Genomic DNA, 22,370 nt, shown 5'->3' on the forward strand with positions numbered 1-22,370 from the left:
AAAAACGTGAGGGCATGAAAAATGCTATTGTATGCCAGACAAGCACCATCCCTGCACACACAAAAGAACGCAGCAGATTTGGGGTATATGAACATAGGTGACTGTTAATTTCATTTGTAATCCTTTTGCCTCTACAGGTAGGAAGACATTTTCAGCAGAAAGCAGTTCTTTAATATGCCTGCTTCTTCACATCAATGTTGCACTATACTGTCATACCTTTTCGGTTTCTTTCCTGTTTTAAAAACACATGTTGCAGTTTTGCTCCTGCTGGTTTCCCTACAGGGGTAGACTCCCTGGCAGGGTGGATAAAAATCAATGATTTTTTTTAAAAAATCAAAAAAATCGGATTTTTTTTATTTAAATCTGATTTTTTTGATTTAAATCGGATTTTGTTTATTTAAAATCGGATTTTTTTTAAATAAAATGCTTTTTGAGGAAAATATATTACCATCCAAAGGTTATTCCATCATGAAATAAAGATTAGTTTTTTAATTATGTAGAATAAGGCTGTATATGTTTAATTGTTTTGGTAAATAAATTCCATGAATCCATTCACAATGTCAGGCTCTTCCAGAGGTGTTTGTAAGATTATTGGGCAGTTTCTCTGCCTACAAGATATTATCACAGATGTTTGTTTTACTTTTGCAGTTCTCAAAACTGAATTTGACTCAGCAGAGATCACATGCCTCTTCTTCACAGCAAAAATGTTATAACATGAACAGAGTTAAGAAAAAGACCTTCATCCTAACTTCTACAAACCTCTGAATACAGAATCAACCCCTTCACTGCTAAGTTTCAAGAAGTTCAGTGAATAGAATAGAAACAATATTTTTCTGATTGTTTGGAGTGGAATAGATCTGCACAAGAAGAAAGTGAAACTAAGTGTGAGGGGGAGGGGCTGACAGTCTAAGTTTCTTCAAATATATATATTTTGTTTAGCCAAATTAGTTACCAAACATGGATGTTTAAGCAAATCACATCTGCTGGAATGTTATTGTTTCAGATGAATAAATCTATTTAAATTGTTATTATTAAGGTAATGATTATTTTTCTCCTTCCTAAATACAACAGAAAAGTTGTCCAAATATGAATGATTAACCTATTAAACTGGGGATAAAAAAACTAATATGAAAAGTTATTCTAAAAATCTTCATCTACTTGCATATTAAAGTTATACCAGCAAGAATTAGTCTTTATGTAGAAAACTAGGATTACATCAATCCTTACTGACTAGTGATTTAAATCGTGATTTAAATCAGTTTGATTTAAATCAAATCCACCCTGCTCCCTGGCATCTCTTGGGGATTTTATTGATAAGATCTCTATGCTGACCTCTCAGGTCTTCACATGCTGACCTCTCAGGTCTTCACATCTGCTGTGCCCCTTATGAGGGGTGCCCACCATCACTGCTGGAAGCTTTATGTATTTGTATGATGGAATATGTAACAGGAGGAACTGGAACACACAACAGTGGTTGGGGACACCGAAAACGTCAAGGTGGACAGGGACAGAGGCAGGAATTATGTCAGGGAGAACTCACTGCTGGAGTATCCAAAACATATAAGAAGCCAGGGACTGACTTCATCTATAACTAAAATGCCACATTTGGATGGACTGAACCTTTGTCTATAGCCAAGAAATTGTATTAGAGTGGGGAAGTATTAGAACTCCTATTAGGTTTTATTGCCAACAAAGGCTTCAATAGAGAGCCTTCACTTTCTATCAGATAAAAATATTGTCCCCAGAACAAATGCAGTAAAATCTTTTTACTGGAGTCACGGATAGCAGCAAAACCTGACAAGGGTCCTGACCTTTCCCCATTCTATCCAAAACTTATTAAAAAAAACCCTATAATTTCACTATTGGGGGCCCTGTGGTGGCAGTACCTTCCCTCACAGGAATATGCATAATTTGGGCTTTAAAAGATAAGTTCGCCTTTGGGAACCTGTTTTTTGGGTGGAACATATAACATTTTCCCACTGCCAGAGCCGCTGCCCATTCTGCCGCATCTAGTGACAGCTAGCGGGGGATCATCTCGTCCCACTAGCTGTCATTATTTAAAAAAAAAAAAAAAAAAAAGACGTGCGGGGCTTCGCCCACCTGACCCCTTCATTCATTCACAGAATCCTGTGAATAGAAAACTACAAGAACTCACAGCTTTTGTGGCTGATGACTTGTAGTTCTCAATGAAATACTTAGATTGTAAGCTCCAAGGATCAGGCCCTCCTATCCCTCTTGTATTGAACTGTATTGTTGCTGTATTGTCTCTCGTTATATTGTTAAGTGCTGAGCAAACTGTTGGCGCCATATAAATCCTGTATAATAATAATACAGAGCTGTTAAGCACTATGGAAAATTAATTTTCTCTTCTCCTGTTAGTGTGTATCTGCTCGGCCGTGCAAGGTTTGAGCACACAGACAAGTCTGCAGGAATCCTGCATGCCACCTCCAAACTGCAATGCCCTCTAGGCTCCAAGTAAAAAAATTATAAATACACTTTTTTTTTAACCTGCAAAATGGTGGGCATTTATTTATTTTAAAGGTGAACATATCTTTTAAAAGGGGGTTACGCTACAGCTAACATATAGAGGTACATTTTGGAAACAAATGGGCCACCACTCAGATCAGGACCAAGCACTATATGCATTTGGTCCCCGGGGGGAATTACATTAATAAAAATGAGGGTTTTTCTTTTAACAGCGTCCCGTCCGCCCCATGTATATAAACGGCTGGAAGGGAGCAGTGCAGTTTATAAACGTCCTCCCCGCTCCCTCCAGACACAGCGGAACACCGATCGTTGTACAGGACCTCTGTGTGAGGTCCCGATCATGTGATCACTGATTGGCCAATCAGTGATCACACGAAGAGTAGTAAGCAAGATGTCACTTCTGACATCATTGCTTACTACGTGTGAAATCTACGAATGATCACAGAGATCACATGGTACAAGGTTATTCACAACAGCCTTGTACCATGTGACAAGCTGTGACCAATCACAGCTCACACAGTATCTCTCAATGGCTGCAGGAATGCAGCCAGAGAGAAGGAGAAATATGGACATAATCATACCGCTAGGGAGGTTAACAGACATAAGCCTGTGAAGTACAGAAATACCTCTGATCTTGTAGAAGGTCTCCGGAATAAAGGCCTGGATTGCCTTGAACCTCTCCACCACAAACCCCAAGGTGGGGAACTGACAGCTTCCATAGCTGATGAGCTGGTCAGACAACACAGAGGGGAAAATCTTCTGCAGGCGGAGAGTCTGGAACCTGGTGAAAGCAGCACCTGTATGAGACATAGCAATTCAATTATACAGCTGTTGACCAGATGTTCTGCAACAGAGAGCGGGAGACAGAAAGAGAGAAATAGAGCGAGAGAGACAGAAAGGGAGAGAGAGACAAAGAAACATCTTTTTTTTTTTTTTAAGAACATATAACAAGACCAAAGCCTCAAAAAGGAATCAATTTCTTGCATCATCAACAAAACTTTGATTTTCTTGATTTTGGTGTTCACTTGCCCTCCACAGGATGTACCCCCTTCCTGAACAGGCTATTTTTTGCTATATGGCGCTGCGTTAATTTAACTGACAATTGCGCAGTCATGCAACACTGTAAATAAATCAAATTGATGTCCTTTTTTTCCCCACAAATAGAGCTTTCTTTCAGTGATATTTGATCACCTCTGCGGTTTTAATTTTTTTGCACTATAAACAAAAAAAGACCGACAAGTATGAAAAAAACCCCCACACTATTTGACTTTTCGCTATAAATCATATCCAATAAAACATTTTAAAAATCAAATTTCATCATAAATTTAGGCCAAAATGTATTGTGCTACATGTCTTTGCTAAAAAAAAAATCCAAATACATAAAGTAATTGGTATATGTGAAAGTTATATATATACTGGAATTTTTATTTTTTTTATACTAGTAATAGCAGCGATCAGCGACTTATAGTGGGACTGCGGCAGGCATTCTGACACTGGTTGGGAACTAACTGCCACTGACATCCCCAGTGACACTAAGACAGCGATCAGTGCTAATAAAAAACACTGACACTGTACTAATGACACTGGGCAGAAAGGTGTTAACATCTGGGGTGGTCAAAGAGTTACCTGTGTGCTCTGTGTGTTTTACATTATGTGCTGTGTGTATTTTACTTCGGAGACATGCTGCTTTGTATTTCTGTACTGTGCAGAGAAATACAAAGCAGCATGTCTTTGCCGACAGGAGAAAGACCTGTGTTGTTTACACCCAGGTCTCTCCCCTGTCAGCTTTCCCTGACGATCACCGAATGCCGGCCGGGACTCGCCGGCCAGGACTTGGTGATTGATGATAAATAAAATAAAGTGCAGCGCTAATATGCAGTCATAAAAATAGATAGTGAACATAAATAGTGGCTAATAAATGGTAAATAATAGTTCATCCAATAAAGGAATAAAGTTCAAAAAGCACAGATTGATGATCTTCCCAACAGCAGATTTCTAGACAGACTTGTGACTGGAACACATGGTAAAATTGCGCACTCACCGAAAGTGCATAGGTAATGAGCATATATATGTGTAACCACCAGGGATCTCTTAGATAGGCGGATAGTATCAGATGTGTGGTGAGCTTCCTTCTTTGGTATGGTCGTCAAGCCTGGGGCAGTATGGAAATCTGCTAGGTCCAGAGGTCCCCTTAAGGATGGATGGGTGCTCAGCCTAGGTACAGGGCTCCCTCCTCTGGATGCCGGATCAATGGGGATTATCATGCATCATCAGGTGAAGTGATATCCTGCTGGTGCTAGTATATTGTAGACCAGCTGTGAAGTCAACAGGAGCAGCCAAAAAATTTAGAGCGCTCACTTATCACTATTCTTACTAGGACTTGGTGATTGACATCCCTAGCCACCAACAGCGATGCAGGTAGGGCAGCGCGCCCCTTACCTAGAAATGCAAATCACGTATATATGTATATGTGATTTTGCTCAGCCCTGCTGCCCTGCATTAGTACTTCTACTGTAGGGTGGTGGGCAAGCGGTTAAAATGAGGGTAAATCTTTGCTTAGACAGCTGTCAATGGAGCAAGTGTCCCCAATGGAAGACTTCTCAATTTTTGTTCAGGTGACAACCATAAAAGTTTGGATTTGCAATCACTTCATCAGCTACAATGGCCACTGAGACAAAAAGGCAGGATTTATTTCCTCAGTGGGGATAGCACAGGATACCACTGAGTACTATGACAGTATCACGTGGGTGTAGCAATGTCAAAAAATAAAACTTCAGTGTATAACTGTGTAAATTATTTTATTGTAAGAAAGACAAATAAAAAAAAAACATGCCAGCAATTCTTTCTTTTTTCCCTTTTAAGTTTTCATAACACAATTACAAAGCATACCAACATTTTTAGGGCTCATTTATCAAAGTGTAGTTATTTGTTGCCTTTTTTGGAAGAAAATGTAGATTAATTTGTATCCAGGATATAAGCAGCAAAACATCAGGGTTTCAAAGACCCCCTACCTATCCGAAGGTCCAGCTCCATCCTCACATCTACGGCATCGCTGGTGTTCTGGTCCGGCCGAGTAAAGTTCTGACAAGCTGTGCAGATGGAACGAGTCGTGATCTCAGAGAAGCGGGCACGGAACACCTGCAAATTTGATTTTACTGAAACAGAAAGAAAAAACATATTTGTCTACAAGCGTCTTAATTCAGAATGAAGGAGTCTTGTTACTATTATTATCCACATAGGAAATAACACCACAGGGCCTATTTATAAAGTACAGCAGATATCTGCTCTCTGCTAAACACTCCCTTTACTTCTGTACACCACGGTCTGCCTTTCACAGCATATTCATAAAGTGCAGACTGTGGATGTGAAGTGCTGGGTCACACTTTCTTCTCAGTCCAGCCCTGGAGATCCTCTTCAAGGCAGAATTATAAAATACACTATATTGCCAAAAGTATTGGGCTAGCCCTCCACATCATTGGATTCAGGTGTTCCAATCACCTCCATGGCCACAGGTGTATAAAATCATCACCTAGGCATGTCCATCCGTGACATTTCCTGGCTACTAAATATTCCTCGCTCAACTGTTAGTGGGATTATAACAAAGTGGAAGCAACTGGGAACAACAGCAACTCAGCCACCAAGTGGTAGTCCACGTCACATGACAGAGCGGGGTCAGCGCATGCTGAAGCGCACAGTGCGCAGAAGTCGCCAACTGTCTGCAGAGTCAATAGCTAAAGACCTCCGAACTTGGTGTGGCCTTCAGATTAGCACAACAACAGTGCGTAGAGAGCTTCATGGAATGGGTTTCCATGGCCGAGCAGCTGCATCCAAGCCTTACATCACCAAGTGCAATGCAAAGCATTGGATGTCGTGGTGTAAAGCACGCCGCCACTGGACTCTAGAGCAGTGGAGACGTGTTCTCTGGAGTGACCAATCACGCTTCTCTGTCTGGCAATCCGATGGACTTGTCTGGGTTTGGAGGTTTCAAGGAGAACTGTACTTGACTGACTGCATTGTGTCAAGTGTAACGTTTGGTGGAGGGGGGATTATGGTGTGGGATTGTTTTTCAGGGGTTGGGCTTGGCCCCTAGTTCCAGTGAAGGGATCTCTTAAGGCGTCAGCATACCAAGATATTTTGGACAATTTCCAACTTTGAGGGAACAGTTTGGGGATGGCCCCTTCCTGTTCCAACATGACTGCACACCAGTGCACAAAGCAAGGTCCATAAAGACATGGAGGAGCCAGTTTGGGGTGGAGGAACTTGACTGGCCTGTACAGAGTCCTGACCTCAACCCCATAGAACACCTTTGGGATGAATTAGAGCGGAGACTGCGATCCAGGCCTCCTCCCCCGACATCAGTGCCTGACCTGACAAATGTGCTTCTGGAAGAATGGTCCAACCTTCCCATAGACACCCTCCTAAACCTTGTGGACGGCCTTCCCAGAAGAGTTGAAGCTGTTATAGCTGCAAAGGGCGGGGCCAAATCAATATTGAACCCTACGGACTAAGGGGGGCCATTAAAGTTCATGTGCGTGTAAAGGCGGGTGGCCCAATACTTTTGGCAATATAGTGTATGTAACCAGGGAGGGAGGAGGTCTTCAGGAACTGAGAAATCCTGGAGTTCCGATTTCAAATGGAAGCTACAATGTATTTTTAGCAAGCACATTTAGAAGCTAAATTTATACATGCTTGCTGTTCCATAATTTTGTTTCTGCATTGCAGACTGGTACATTTTCTCTCTCATACCTACCGATACTATGTTGCAACCACTCAAGTCTCCTATATTGAAGTGGTCATAAAAAAAAGTATTCTCTACATTCAGTGTCAGCTCCCCCCAGCCCCCCTCAAATACTTACCTTACCCTGATCTCAATCCAGCACTGTGCCCGTCTTCAGCAGCATTGCTCTTCTCTCGCCTCCTCTCACAGGAGGCTCAGCAGCAGCGGGAGCCATTGGCTCCTGCTGCTATCAATCAAATCCTGTGAAGAGTGAGTGGGGGGGCAGGACCTTGCCTCTCGGCTGGGGAGCGAGCCTGCTGGTGTGCCCCGTAGAGGAGGTCTGGGGCCACAATGTGCAAAACCATTACACTAAACAAGTAAAGTCCCATGTACATGGGACACTTCTGAACGATGGAAACTGACTCCTGGAAAACATAGGTTAAAAAAAAGTCTGTTTAGCCACGTTTGCATAACGCGTCTATGTGCGTTTGCATTTAGAAGCGTTTTTTAAAGATAAGTACAGGAGAAACCTCCCAAATGCCCAGAATGCACTGAAAAGTGGTAAATTATTAACTATTTCAGACTGTTTCAGAGAAATACAGAGAGTGAAAGCAGAGACAGCTGTATGTGTTGAGATTAGCTTAGGTGTGAGTTGCTCATTAACATTTCTTTTGTTTCCAAGGGTGGGAAAGGTGTCTGGTGGAGGGAGTCAGTAAGGCCTCCTGGCAGGGGGTCTTCATGAGGAATCTGAGGTGTGAATGATCATTAACATATCTTTTGTTTCCAAGGGTGGGAGAGGTCTGAGGTGTGAATTGGTCATTACAATGTGTGACAAGCTTGGTAGGAACATCCTGTGTTCAGTGTTTTGTCCATCTGAGTACCTTGAAAACACTTTGCATGCATTTTTCATGATGAAAAAAGGCTCTGGACAGCATCGGGAACTGGAAGAGTTAAAAAAAAAATTTCAAACGCAAACGCTTATAAATGCGATTTGCCACGTTTAGCCACGTTTACAAGAGTTTTGCATTTGAAACGCTGATAAAATCGACTGCTGAACGCAAGTTTTCTGCGTTCAAAAAAATGACTGTAAACAACGATGTGTACATGGACATATAGGAAAACATTAGGGAGAGTTCAGGGGCTGCTGAAAAAATGCTGAACATCTCCTAAACGTGAGTTTATCAGCTGCCGTGTACATGAGCCCTTAGTGTAACATGTTTATTATTTAAAAAAAAAAAAAGTACCTTTACAAATGCTTTAATTACTGATTAAAAAAAATCACCCACAGAAAGTGCAGTTTTCAATACGGTGAAGCAAAAAAATAAGGTGTGCATACATAGTCTGATAATGACAAGCAATGTGTAGAATTTCCAGGATGGTTTGTGTTAATCATTTTTGTATTTTTGTCTGATCTCCTTGAAAGATCATCTGGCTATTAGAGGTGCTTGTTATTGCACATGGAGACTTGTTACAAATCTCCCAAAGAGTCTCCGAATGGAAGGGAAGGCGACATGAAAAAGAACCATACAAACCTTGCGCATTACCTCAGTAAACAGAAGTTTATTAATAAGAAAGGTACTCACAAACAGCGAATAAAATCAGGCATGTAAGTCCTCACAGGGACTTCAGAGATAAAGAGCCAGCGCGAGTCCCATCGTGGGGGTAAGCACTCAGTTCAACTGACGCGTTTCGAAGGCCAGACCTTCATCAGAGTTCTGGCCTTCGAAACGCGTCAGTGAACTGAGTGCTTACCCCCACGATGGGACTCGCGCTGGCTCTCTATCTCTGAAGTCCCTGTGAGGACTTACATGCCTGATTTTATTCGCTGTTTGTGAGTACCTTTCTTATTAATAAACTTCTGTTTACTGAGGTAATGCGCAAGGTTTGTGCGCTTCTCGTTTTTATTTTCGCTTTGTAGTGTTGATCAGGCTTCCCCAGCCTTGTTTGGAGCCGCACAACCTTTGAAGCACTGGTGGTCGCTGTTTTCCAGTTCTGGTTCCATCTATTTGCCACCTGCCTGGGTCCTAGAGCGCAGAAGAATTCGTGTTTGGATGAAAAAGAACCATGTCAGAGAAGATGTCTCCTGAGAGGCCTCTTTAGAGTGAGCTATGGGTGAGGAGCCATCCAGCTGCCGAAAACATAACATACTCATGGGAAAACGTACATTCAGGAATGTGTTGTCTTTTCTGAAGCAATAATGTTCAAGTTTAAATCCTATACAAATGACAGGTTTGCCATGAGTAAGTGCCAGGATGCTGATAGTTTGATAGCTCTGGGCATGACACATGCTACCTTTAGGTTACAATACAGAAACTACAAAAAAAATGGCAACCGTCCCAACCTATAACCAGCCTTCGCAGCAAGGTGCACATGGAAGGGCAATGCACATCAATACAATACAGAAATGGCATACAGATGCAATACCTGCTTTGCAGACATCGATAATTTCAAAACCGATGTTCTCTCCTTCCCGATCGCAATCTGTCCATATGACGAGAACTTGACACGCCCGCACCTCTCGTTCCAGTGTTCTCTGGAATCACCAAAATGACAGCTCTAATGGCTTTGATACAATTATCAAGTGTTTCCTTTGTTGCCGTAAGTTACTATTACTTCTCTTACAGCTCTACATAGAAACAATTGAGTACTGTCTGTAATACTTTTTTTATTTGCACTAACATACAATTTTGAGGACAATTTCGGGGTATGTCCCCTTCTTCAAGGTCCAGGCAGTACTACTTCACAAAGTTTTAGCAGAATGTTAAAAGAAATGTAAAAAACAAAAAAAAAAAAAAAAACACACAAATGTACACAGCAATGGTTATAAAACAAGGATTAGACTAGAGATAAGACAGAGCAAAATCCAAGAAGGGGGGGGGGGGTGTGAACAACACTCACAGAGGGGGTCGTAAAACTGTTGGATAATGATTGAGGAATCCCATGTCCAAATTAAGGCCATTATCTCTTGTATCAAATAGAAATATCATTCTTAGTTCAAAAGTTTTCCTTTCCTGAATAGTATGTTCTCCACAGGAAATGCTGTAACCAAAAATTATTGGGGCCTCCAAGTCTACATCAAATTCCATACAGGCAAGGAGATGGGTCTCAATTACAAAAGTACTTTTCCTGAACTGCACAGGTTAACATTCTCATCTGTCACAGGTATTCGGTTTAAAGCCAAACTAAAATCTCACTCCTGTACTGTCATATGTAAGGATTTGTAACTGATTTTTCAATTAGAAGTCCCCAAAATAAATTTTTCTGTGCAAATGTAATTCCTGCTCCCCCCTCCAGTGCCTTGTGTCAGTATAAATGGTTAGTGGCCACATCCCCATCACAAGTGTTCATACACAAAAGTTGTAAATTGGAATAACTGGTCAATACGGTCAAACTCTGGAGTCTATTAGACTGCACAGCAATCTGTAGACACCCTACAAAACTGCTTAACAGGAAAATAGGGGTAAGTTGGTGCAATGTCTAGTATCTTTGCAAATATTGATTTCTGTGAATTCAACTAGGCTTTAACCACTTCAGTACCGGGCACTTTCGCCCCCTTCCTGTCCAGGCCAATTGTCAGCTTTCAGCGCTGTTTCAGTTCGAATGACAACTGCACAGTCATGCGACACTGTACCCATATGAAATTTGTAGCATTTGTTTGAGACAGATAGAGCTTTATTTTGGTGGTATTTAATCACCACTGGGTTTTTATTTTTTTGCTAAACAAACGATAAAAAGACCATACATTTTGAAAAAAAAAAGTGTTTTTCTTAGTTTCTGTTATCACATTTTGCAAATAAATACTTTTTCCTGATGTGCGCTGATGAGGCTGCACTGATGGGTATGGATAGTCACTGATAAGCTGCACTGATAAAGAGGCACTGATTGGCATTAGCCCTGATTATCAGTGTAAACCATGTACTGACAGTTCTGCCGGTAATCGGTTTTCCTTTATTCACACAGACACAGCGTGAGAAAAGGACTGCCGATAACCAGCAAGTCTGTTTACATGTGATCAGCTGTGATTGGACACAGCTGGTCACATGGTAAAGGGCAGCTGTGATTAGCCCTTTACTTCAATCTGTGATCAGCTGTGTCCACAGAACACAGCGATCACTGAGTGCACCCGATGCATGCGCCGGGGGGGCACGCAGGGGCGGGTTTCTGGGAGGGTGTTTATAGACACCCTCCCAGAACTAGATGACTCCGCTGTAGCCATCTTTCGGCTATAGCGTGGTCAGCAAGTGGTTAAACTGGATGAAATTAATAAAGGAAATCCATAACCTACTTAAGCGGTTTAATAAATGTGTCTGGAAAGCGCTTCAAACCATCCTGTTTACCTTGATGTTAATCATATCATCTGGGCAAAACTTCTCAACTTCAGCATCAAAAAGAGACACTGGGTTACAGCTGTGCCTGGAAAACAAATGAGAAGAAGCAATGTAGAAAACTGGGAAACTATTGAGGTTTTTGAGGAAATGCACATTTTAAGGCATGAAATGTATTCACACTCCCTCTAATGGACACCTATCATGAGAGTTATTACCCCCTGCTTACTGTAAACCTGTGCAGGTTTACTTAAAGTAGAATTCCAGGCAAAACTTTAACTACTCCTAATAAAAAGCTCCATCCCCTCTTCTAACACCTATTCTGACTAACTGCCCCTAGGCACCAGTTGGGCCATACAAAGCCTATGAGTGATGTCACAATCCCAGACATTACTGGCCATTGTCAAGTATTCTCCCCTGTAGCCGCTGCTGGCTGACACAGTGTCGATCAACTGACCAGACCAGGGCGGCCTGAAAAATAGGAAAGTATAGAGATCTTTGTTACTCAGGATAATCATAATAACTATTAGAAGGGGCAAGTGAGCAATTTAAGAGTAGATTGGTTTTGCCTGGAATTGCACTCTAAAGAGACACTGGCCCTTTGCCCATTCGGGGCAAAGTGAAAGAGTCCCCTGATAGCCCAATGGTTGGGTATTCAGAGTATGGGGGAATATGTGACCTCTCAGGCCTGAGCAAACAAACCGCCATCCACCCAGGTAAGCTCCAACATAATCGAACACCAAAGCATACCCAGCGTAGACTGCAAGTATGAATTCCTTGAACAATGTGAAATACTCAACACATGCAAGTATGCAGGGAGCAAATTATTATTATTATACAGTATTTATAAAGCGCCAATAGTTCGCTCAGCGCTGTACATTACAAAGGGGGACAAAACATGTGACAGAACAATACCAATACAATGCAAAACATGAGGGGATTGAGGGCCCTGCTCTTTCGAGCTTACAATCTAGGAGGGAGGGGATTGTGGTACAGGAGGAGATAGCTGTGGGGGATGGAGTGGTAGGAAGAGTGGAGGAGGTTGGCAACTAGCAGGGGGTGGGGTAGGCTTCCCTGAAGAAATGGGTTTTCAGGGTGCGCCTAAAGGAGAGGAGAGTAGGTGATAATCTGATGGGTTAGGGCAGGGAGTTCCAGAGGATGGGTGACACCCTGGAGAAGTCCTGGAGGCGGGCATGGGAGGAGGAGACCAGGGAACTAGAGAGGAGGTCTTGTGAGGAGTGGAGAGTGCGTGCTGGGTGGTACTTGGATATTAGGTCAGTGATGTAGTTCGGGGCAGTATGGTGGACAGCTTTGTACATCAGTGTTAGGATTTTGAATTTGATCCGTTGCGCAATCGGAAGCCAGTGGAGGGATTGGCAGAGGGGGGTGGCGGAGATGGAGCGGTTGGAAAGGTGAATGAGTCTGGCAGCCGTATTCAGGATCGACTGAAGCGGGGATAGCCAGCGGCGAGGCAGGCCAGTGAGGATCAGCTTGGAGCTTACACAAGTCGTCTTCTCTGTACTGCTGTGGGCAAACACAGGAAGCATATGTATTGGGGGTATTAAAACTCTGATCAGCCATTTTGTCTGCCTACTGTATGCGGATTTTGTGATAATCTTTGGCCTTTGTTTACTACTTCATTGGTCTCGAATTGTCTGCCATTTCTGCAAATTATTATGTTTTATTCTATGTCTTCATGTACTGTGCTACTGTACTCAGTTTATTTCTTCGTCTATACTTCAGTGCATTTTTTGCATGTCAGTGATCTTGTTTATGATTGTTTCTCTGATGCTGTCTAATCCAGCCTTTCCCAGCCAGGGTGCCCAGGCACCCTGGGGTGCCTTGAGGTTTCTTCAGGGGTGCTTTGGTAAAATGGCTAAAAATTGCATAAAACTTGTATACAAGCCAGCGGGTGGAACAAGCCTGCCTTTTAGTTACACAAAGCCAAAAGTTTTCATTGTGCACCATTACCACCTTCTAGCCGCGGGCAACCTGACAACCAATGACATCATCAGTTGATAAGGAGGATGTCAGTTGCCTGCACACCATCCCAGTTTGACCCTCCCCCGCCCCTCTCTGTCAGTGCTGCAGTCACATTAGCTCAGTGATGGAGAAAAACTGAGGGAGAAGAGAAACATGGGATTACTAGTCAGTACCAGTGTGCAAAAGTCTATTTGCTTTGGAAGAATAAATCACCTCTAAAGTTGGGTGTCCTACATGTGTGGATGTTGCTATGTTATAGAAAACTATTAGAACAGTTTTTCAAATTTTAGAATGGGGGGTCCTTTTCATATTATGGACAGTTTTGAGGCACTCCATTTTAGACTGCATTTTTTGTATGTCAGTGATCATGTTTATGATTGTTTCTCTGATGCTGTCTAATCCAGCCTTTCTCAACCAGGGTGGCCAGACACCCTGGGGTGCCTTGAGGTTTCTTCAGGGGTGCCTTTTTAGAATGGGGTGCCTCAAGACTGTCCATTATTTTTAAGGGTGCCTCAGGACTGTCCATTATTTTTAAGGGTGCCTCAGGACTGTCCATTATTTTTAAGGGTGCCCTGACTGAAAAAAGGTTGAAAAACATTGGTCTAATCTATAATAAAATCCATTGCAAAAAAAAAAAACTCCAATCAGATTTTTATTGTCCGTTTCTTCTGAGCCCATTGTGACTGATAGGAAATCAAACATTTTATAGTTGGCACCAGAACAGGAGATGAGTGGAAAACCTTCCAATGGAATTCCAACCTGTTGTAGTAATGCAATTCCCAGCTTCGGCAGATTCCCTTTAATTTCCTACGGCATTCCCCGGCTAGGAAGCAAAGAGAAATTCCCCCAACAAGACAGCAAAAAATAAAGCAACGGTAGTTTTAATCCTTTCCTTTTAGGGAAAACCTAAAATTATGGCTATACATAATGCAAATGCTAATCGTGATGACAGAGAGTTAAATATCTATAAGACCACAAATCTCCTGTAAAGAATACGGGAAACTCTGCCAGCTACACATCCCCTGACAGAACAAAATGAATACCCACCAGGATTTGAGATGTCTCTGAAAATCCATCCCCAACAAGTGTCCAGAGACAGAGGTCATGATGACCGACACATCCTGTAATGATCAAAACATCCTGTAAGGAATCCTTAAAATAAATTTTAGGGAACCTCTGATGAAAATTTTTACATTAGCTAGACCAGTTGCAAACATTTTTAAAGAAAACAAAGAACATGGCATAGTTTAGTGTATTTCACTCTCTCTGTGGATTTTTTAAACATCTCGTGTTCTATACCACATTTTCATTAGTGATCATTCCTGAAATGTAAGGAACAAGAATAATAATAAAAAAAAACCACAGAAAATAAACACAGATGCAATCAGAAAAATGCCCCCTTTCATTGATGGTCAGTTGCCTCCATACATTGGCGGTCAGTGGAGAAATGCCCTCTTACACTGGTGGCCAGCAAAAGAAGAGCCCCTTGCACTGGTGGTCAGTGGAGAATTTACACACTTAAAGCGGAGCTCCACCCAAAAGGGGAAGTCCGCTTTAAGGACTGCTCCCCCCGCTCCCCATTAAGGATTAGCACCTTTGGGGGGAGCGGGTAACCGAATTTGACAAATACCCGCTCCCACTTCCGGTCCGATCGCCTAGGCGTTTGGAAGCAGAAGGTGTCCTCCCTCCCTCCCTGTAGGACTACAGGATCATTCATGAAGCGCAGCGCTTCTCGCGCATGAGCAGTGGGTACCCGGCTGTGAAGCCACAAGCTGTCACAGCCGGGTGCCCACACTGAAGATAGCGGCCTCCAGGAATACAGGATGGGAGGTGAAACTGGCTGCGGGGGACACCACGAGACCGAGGGACAGATAAGTGGCTGTTTTTTAAAAGTCAGCAGCTACAGAATTTGTAGCTGCTGACTTTTATTTTTTGACAGGGTGAGTGGAACTCCGCTTTAAATTGGAGATCAGTGGAAAAGTGCCACCTTAAAGTGGAACTGCACTGTATCTGAGCATCAGAAACACCCCCTGGCATTTCTGGCAGTGGTTATCTTGAGTAAAGGCAGATGATTCACGTAGCATTTACTTCCTTGAATCCATCTGCCCTTAGCTCAGGCATCGGCTAAGCTGAGAACCCTCCCTCCTCTCCTGAAGTCTTCTGGGATGTATGACATAATTTACCTAGGCATGGAAACCAGGAAGTAATTGAAAAGAAAAAAAAAAAAAGTTTAAAACAAGTAAAAATTATATATTTTCCTATCTACTTACTAGTGCTAGCAGCATAAAAATAGTCAATGTTGATTGAGAGAGTGAAGTTCCACATTAAAGCCCAATTCCAGGAAAATCGCCCTCCCCCTGCAGCAGATTTTTTCACCAAGTACAACAGGGTGACATTAACCCTGTATTGTAAATTGGGGAGACTGGAGTGTGACCGGCGAAAGTCAAGATGTACAAACCTTGAGCAGGGAGCTTGAGAAGGGAGCGTGCTTCCGCCCTTAGTGGCTTAGCGCATGCTTCGAAACGCGTCGCTTTACATGCTGGACCCCCATACGTCATCACGCTGACACCGAAGATGCGCTCTGAGGTGCGCTCCAGACGCCATCATTAGAGACTTCACGTGGCGGCCGGCAATCCTGCTACATCCACAGTCTCCTTCGGTGCGTACGTGGCCATTACAGCGAGGACACGGCTATACCTTATACTTACCTGAACCTTCCTTCTTTTATACAATATGAGTGGCTTTACATTATTTCCTTAGCCCCATGGCGCTGGCGCCTCCTGGCCCTTTAATGTTTCCAGAAGACAGGAGGCGGGCAGGGTTTTAGGGTCATGTGACCGCCATGATTCGGCTGTCACATGATCCGGAAAGGTCCCGAACGAAAGAGATCGGGACCTTTCCCTGAGTACCGGACATGTTTGCTGGGAGCGTTCTCAGCACCTTTTTTTTTTTAAATAGAATGCAAATGTGTGGCTGCTCGGCGTCTAGGCCCAGACGCCAGGAGGCCACATATTTGCGTTCAGCCCGCGCCAAGAGGTTAATAAGCATCGTTACATACTGCACTTAGAGGCGCTTTTTTCCTTCTTACTTTTACAAAGCAGGATGTAGGGATCATGGAAAGCATTTACTCCTTAATCCTCCACACTAAATGAGCAGATAACCTTTGTAGTGCAGGGCCTTCCATTGTTCATGGAACTCCCTGTACTTCTGGAGGAACCCTGGTTGAGAATGGCAGCTCTACATAAATGTCTGTGTTCTGCAGTCTTGACCTCTTTTTATTAACCTCCCTGGCGGTATGATTATTTCCGATTTTTTGTGCTGAAAGCGGTACCATTTTTTTGCATGGAAATATGTAGTTTTTTATTGTAGGCTGTAATTTTTAGGAATAACTCACTGAAATCTGTCCGAACAAGAGTCTAGTAAACATCCCGGATATGGTAAAACTTGAAACACGAAATCATAAATTATAATTTAATAAATAATCATAAAAAATAATAATAGAATAATAATAAATTTAATTCAATAATATAATCAAACCAAAAACACTGAAATTTGAAATACAGAGGCAAATTCGCACATCGCTGAGCAAAGTCGCAAAAACGTTTTCAGTGTCTGATGAGGAATTCCCCCCACGAATCATTATCACTCAATTCTGCAAGTGGTTCTGATTTACTATCGCTGTTCTAAAACCGCTTTTGACGTAAAGGGACGCTTTTTGGACGCCATGGACTTTTCTAAGTTTCCAGGCAGAAAGAACAGTCAAAATGCAAGCAGGACACAGGACAAAGCAGTAGGGACAAAATGTATGTGAAATGCATTGAAACAGCAATGACAGCAAAAATGACATTTTTAAAAAATTTCAAATTTGCCGCCGGTTCCGGCGCCCGTACGTCCCGACATCACAGGGACCGGAACACGGAAGCCGGATGCCGGCATCGGCCTTAGGAGATGGCCGGGGACGCTGCAGGAGACATTGCGGGAGCGAAGGACAAGGTAAGTGCTGCAGGGACTCCCTGAGCAACGCCGCATGCCCGAGTGTAGCTCGGGGTTACCGCTCTTGGTACTCAAACTTTACCCCGAGCTACACTCGGGAATACCGCCAAGGAGGTTAATCTGCACAAATACTTTTAGCATTTCGGCTACTCACCTTTCCAAACAAATGATACTCATATTCATAGATCTTGTTAAACTTCGAAAATCCTTCTCTCTGATTTAAATATAAATAAAAATTCAGTTTACAAAGTTATGACACAATAATAAAGCACTTGATAATTTTTCATTATTCTAAAACGATATGGATTGTGGGAATTCAGAATGTGGCAGAACCAATCACTGCTGGACTCTGAATAGGAATATTCAGTAAATTCAACATGCAACAGTGTGCCCATATTAAATTTGTATTCATTTTTTTCCACACAAATAGAGCTTGCTTTTGGTGGTGTTTATTCACCGCTGGGGTTTTTTATTTTTTGCTAAACAAATAAAAAAACGACCAAAAATTAAAAAAACAACAACATTTTTTCTTAGTTTCTGTTACAAAATTATGCAAATAAGTAATTTTTCTTCTGATGAGGCTACACTGATGGGGTTGCACTGATAATCAGTGCCCTGGTTGTCTGTGTACATGCCCCTGTCACACTTGCCAGTTACTCTTTCTCCTCTCCTCCCACAGTGACAGTGCATAAGGAAAGCACTGTTAATAACCAGCAAGTGTGTTTACATTGGGGTCAGTGGTGATTGGACACAACTGATCACACGGTAAAGGACTGCTGCGTTTGGCCCTTCCCCCCACCAATATGTGACTAACTGTGGCCAAAGGACACAGTAATCATACAGCAAACCACAGCGGGCGCGCAGGGGCCGTGGTTCTGGAAGGAAGTCTATGGGCGCCCCCCCAGAACTGGATGACTGCGCTGTAGCAGTTTTCCGGCTATAGCACAGTCAAGAACTGGTTAATAGGAAAGCAGAGGGACTGGCATGACAACCAGGGATTTCACACAAAGGAAGCAATACAAAGAGAACAGGAGACTTTTTCATATAAGTACATGGTACAGTAGGCACATATCAGGAATAGGAAATGCTGGGAATACATACTCTTTAACCTCTGACTAGAGATGCTTGTTACCTGAAACAATCATGCAGCCAGTGAAATCACAACTGAACTCAGAATGCCTGTCATACATCAGGATCACCTGATTCAATAGCCAGAAACAGCCAAACTACTAGCATTTTCACTATGATGCCAACAAAAGGATACTGACTGAGCCTTATTGTCCTTTTTAACTGATTTATTACATGGCGTACCTATACAAAAAATGATAATGGATTTTAGAGACTCCAGTGAAGCATAAAGTCATAAAAAGAGGTACATGTTACACTCACCCTCCTCATCCGCCCGTTGGACATGATATCAGAAATCCCCTTGGCAGCGTCATTTTTCTCCGCCACACAAAGGACTTTCTGGACAGGAGTCCTGAGGGACATGATCGAGGAGTTTTCAGAGCAGAAACGGATGCTGGTTCCAGTCAGGATCTTAAACCTGCGAAATGTCAAAATACTTCTACAGAAAATCATCACAGAAGCAGCAAGCGGTACTTGGGTCCTGCAAACGTCATGGCTGGACTCGGTCCATAAAATGCCCCTTGAAAACGAGTGAAGAATACAAGGATTTCAGGTGTACCTGTAACGATCAAAAGTTGAGAGGTCAATATTCAAGAAGTAGTTGACGTTACGGAACACTGATGCCACACACAAATGGATTTTATACGACACCACCTGCCTGGAGTTTTCATGTTCTCCCTGTGCGGGTTTCCTCCGACACTCCAAAGACATGCTGGTAGGTTAATTGGATCCTGTCTAAATTGTCCCTAGTATGTGTATGTATGAATGTGAGTTAGGGACCTTAGATTGTACACCCCTTGAGGGTTAGGGACCTTAGATTATTTTTACATATATATTGTACATTCACATCAGTCCCTAACCCTCAAGGGGCGTACAATCTAAGGTCCCTAACCCTCAAGGGGCGTACAATCTAAGGTCCCTAACCCTCAAGGGGCGTACAATCTAAGGTCCCTAACCCTCAAGGGGCGTACAATCTAAGGTCCCTAACCCTCAAGGGGCGTACAATCTAAGGTCCCTAACTCACATTCATACATACACATACTAGGAACAATTTAGACAGGAGCCAATTAACCTACCAGCATGTCTTTGGAGTGTGGGAGGAAACCCACGCAGGCACAGGGAGAACATGCAAACTCCAGGCAGGAGGTGCTGTGCCTGGGATTCAAACCAACAACCCCTAGTACTGCCAGGCGGAAGTGCTAACCATTTAGCCACTGTGCGGCCCAATCCTTACTGACACTTTTTTACTTCAACTGACTTTATCTATGGGTTTGGTTCCTCTTGCCAAGCCCTACACATTTACAGAACACAACAGTGATCTAGGGGTAGTGGCACTATGATTTCTCCAGATTCTCTCTACATCACCGTAGTATTCTATCGCAACCAGGGACGTATTTGCCTACGGCGGCATTTTTCAGGGGGGCAACACCACCACCAAGAAGAAGGGACACATGCGACATGGGGAGCAAGTGGGATAGGATTCAAGAGAGGCTGCGGGTTGCTTGACGGTGTATGCAGAGCCTGACTGTCGTTCCCAGGGACATCAGGAGCTGCTAGTGTCTTTCTCTCTAGTGCCGGGCGGGGGGGATGCCGGTATACGAGTGGAGTTGGTAGTGGAAGCCTTTCTAGGGGGGGGGGGCAGGGGTGTTGTTGGTCAATGTCAGGCTCTCTCTGTGGGGAAAGGGGGGATTTCTGTGATGCCTAGGGCAGCACAAAACCTAAATACGCCACAGATCGGGGGGGGTGATTGCCGGTATATGGGTGGAGGTGGTAGTGGAAGCCTTCCTTGGGGGGGGGGTGGTTGCCGGTATATGGGTGGAGGTGATAGTGGAAGCCTTTCTTGGGGGGGGGTTGGAGATGGTTGCCGGTATATGGATGGAGGTAGTAGTGGAAGCCTTTCTTGGGGGGGGGGGGGTCAGGTGGCTGCCGGTATATGGAAGGAGGTGGTAGTGGAAGCCTTTCTTGGGGGGGGGGCAGGGGTGTTGTTGGTCAATGTCAGGCTCTCTCTGCGGGGAAGGATTTTTGTGTTGCCTAGGACAGCACAAAACCTAAATACGCCACAGATCGGGGGGGGGGGGGATGGTTGCCTGTATATGGGTGGAGGTGGTAGTGGAAGCCTTTCTTGGGAGGGGGGGGGGGGGGCCCGAGGTGTTGTTGGTCAATGTCAGGCTCTCTCTGCGGGGAAGGGGGGGATTTTTGTGTTGCCTAGGACAGCACAAAACCTAAATACGCCACAGATCGGGGGGGGGATGGTTGCCTGTATATGGATGGAGGTGGTAGTGGAAGCCTTTCTTGGGGGGGGGCAGGGGTGTTGTTGGTCAATGTCAGGCTCTCTCTGCGGGGAAGGGGGGGATTTTTGTGTTGCCTGCCTAGGACAGCACAAAACCTAAGTACACCACAGATCGCAACGTAGGTATTGGCAGGAGAAACCAAAATACCCGACGCTCTGCCATGTTTTTATAGCCATCTATGTCCTTACCAGGAAGATTTACTGTCACATCCTGTCCCGGTGACACAGGACAAGAAATAGGAGGGTGCGGGTGTCACCAAAACACACATAGCAACAAAAACCTGATAAGACCATTCTGCTGAATAATTGTGCGTTTGTGTCCCCATCAGATAGATATCCCTTCACTTCCTGTCTTTGTCACACCCTGTTACCAATACAGGAAGTCAGAAGAAATCTCTCCAATAGGGACACCTTTCAAGGTCTGCAGGTCAAGGGATATCAAACGGGAGGGTCTATCAAAGCCCCAAGGGCTGGACCACAGTGCATTGATACTGCACGCCCTTTGCTGTACAGTACCACAAACCCATGACAACACACAGACCACATTGCCATGCCATGCATTTTGAATAGCACCCTAATGTGCATGTGCTGTATCGCCACCACAACCCGCTCACCATAGCAGATATGTTGTGGCACATTTAAAGGCTTTGTTTACATGAGTGGCTGGGGGAGGTAAAAATAAGTGGTTAAAAGAGAAGTATGGCTTGTTTTTATTTTATTTCCAAACCACACTTACCTAGGTGGATGCAGAATTGGTCTGATGCTGCATCTGTCCCCCGCCGGAGGTCCTGGCCCCTCCCTTCTGCCAAGTGCCCCAACACCAAGTAGCTTGCTATGGGGGCACCCAGGCTCGCTGCTCTGTGTGTCCATTCAAATACAGAGCCATGGTTCGGTCCTGCCCCCTCTTTCCCCTTACTGGCTCACTAGCTGAGATTGACAGTAGCATCTGTCTCAACCAATGAGGAGGGAGAGTCCCCGGAGAGCAGAGGCTCTCATGCACATCGCTGGATCGTGATAGAGTTCAGGTGAGTATTAGGGGGATAGGGGGCAGGAGCTGCTCACAGAAGGTTATTTACGTTCATGCATAGAATGCATGAACGTAAAAAACCTTGAACCTTCACAACCACCAGTTTTACCTTCCCTGACTACCCTGCTGCAAATTACACTTAAATTCTGTCTTACACCTAATTATCCTTAAAACTGTCCCCCCCCCCCCAACATCTATACTGACTAACCTAAATAAGAATGATGTCTATACTTGCCTACTTTAGCTGGCTCAGGTCTGATCACGATTCCCCTTATATCAGCCAGCAGCAGCTGCAGGGGAGAAGAGGAAACACTGAAAACAGACGGCCCATTGAAGCCTATGAGTGGCAGGCTTTACCAGCCATTGCTGAGTGATCTCTCCTCTCCCCTGCAGCTGCCACTGGCTGACAGAAGGGAAACC

At 43.8% G+C, this 22,370-nt stretch overlaps 1 protein-coding gene across 1 annotated transcript in view; it reads right to left on the reverse strand.

Moving 5' to 3' along the window:
• The window catches only part of TOP3A (DNA topoisomerase III alpha), a 46,565-nt gene that overhangs the window by 21,283 nt on the left and 2,912 nt on the right, over window positions 1–22,370 (reverse strand). The window contains exons 2-8 of the mRNA XM_089662952.1: window positions 18,895–19,192; window positions 17,660–17,719; window positions 14,560–14,633; window positions 11,542–11,617; window positions 9,629–9,737; window positions 5,499–5,642; window positions 3,114–3,284 (exon numbers count right to left, since the gene is read on the reverse strand). Coding sequence (XP_089519078.1) covers window positions 3,114–3,284; window positions 5,499–5,642; window positions 9,629–9,737; window positions 11,542–11,617; window positions 14,560–14,633; window positions 17,660–17,719; window positions 18,895–19,086 — 826 coding nt within the window. The 5' untranslated portion in view covers window positions 19,087–19,192. The remainder of the gene's footprint in view (window positions 1–3,113; window positions 3,285–5,498; window positions 5,643–9,628; window positions 9,738–11,541; window positions 11,618–14,559; window positions 14,634–17,659; window positions 17,720–18,894; window positions 19,193–22,370) is intronic.

The sequence above is a fragment of the Staurois parvus genome, unplaced genomic scaffold (genome assembly GCF_062004578.1).
Source record: "Staurois parvus isolate SC_StPar_1 unplaced genomic scaffold, SC_StPar_1.0 ptg001591l, whole genome shotgun sequence".
Classification (NCBI taxonomy): Eukaryota; Metazoa; Chordata; class Amphibia; order Anura; family Ranidae; genus Staurois; species Staurois parvus.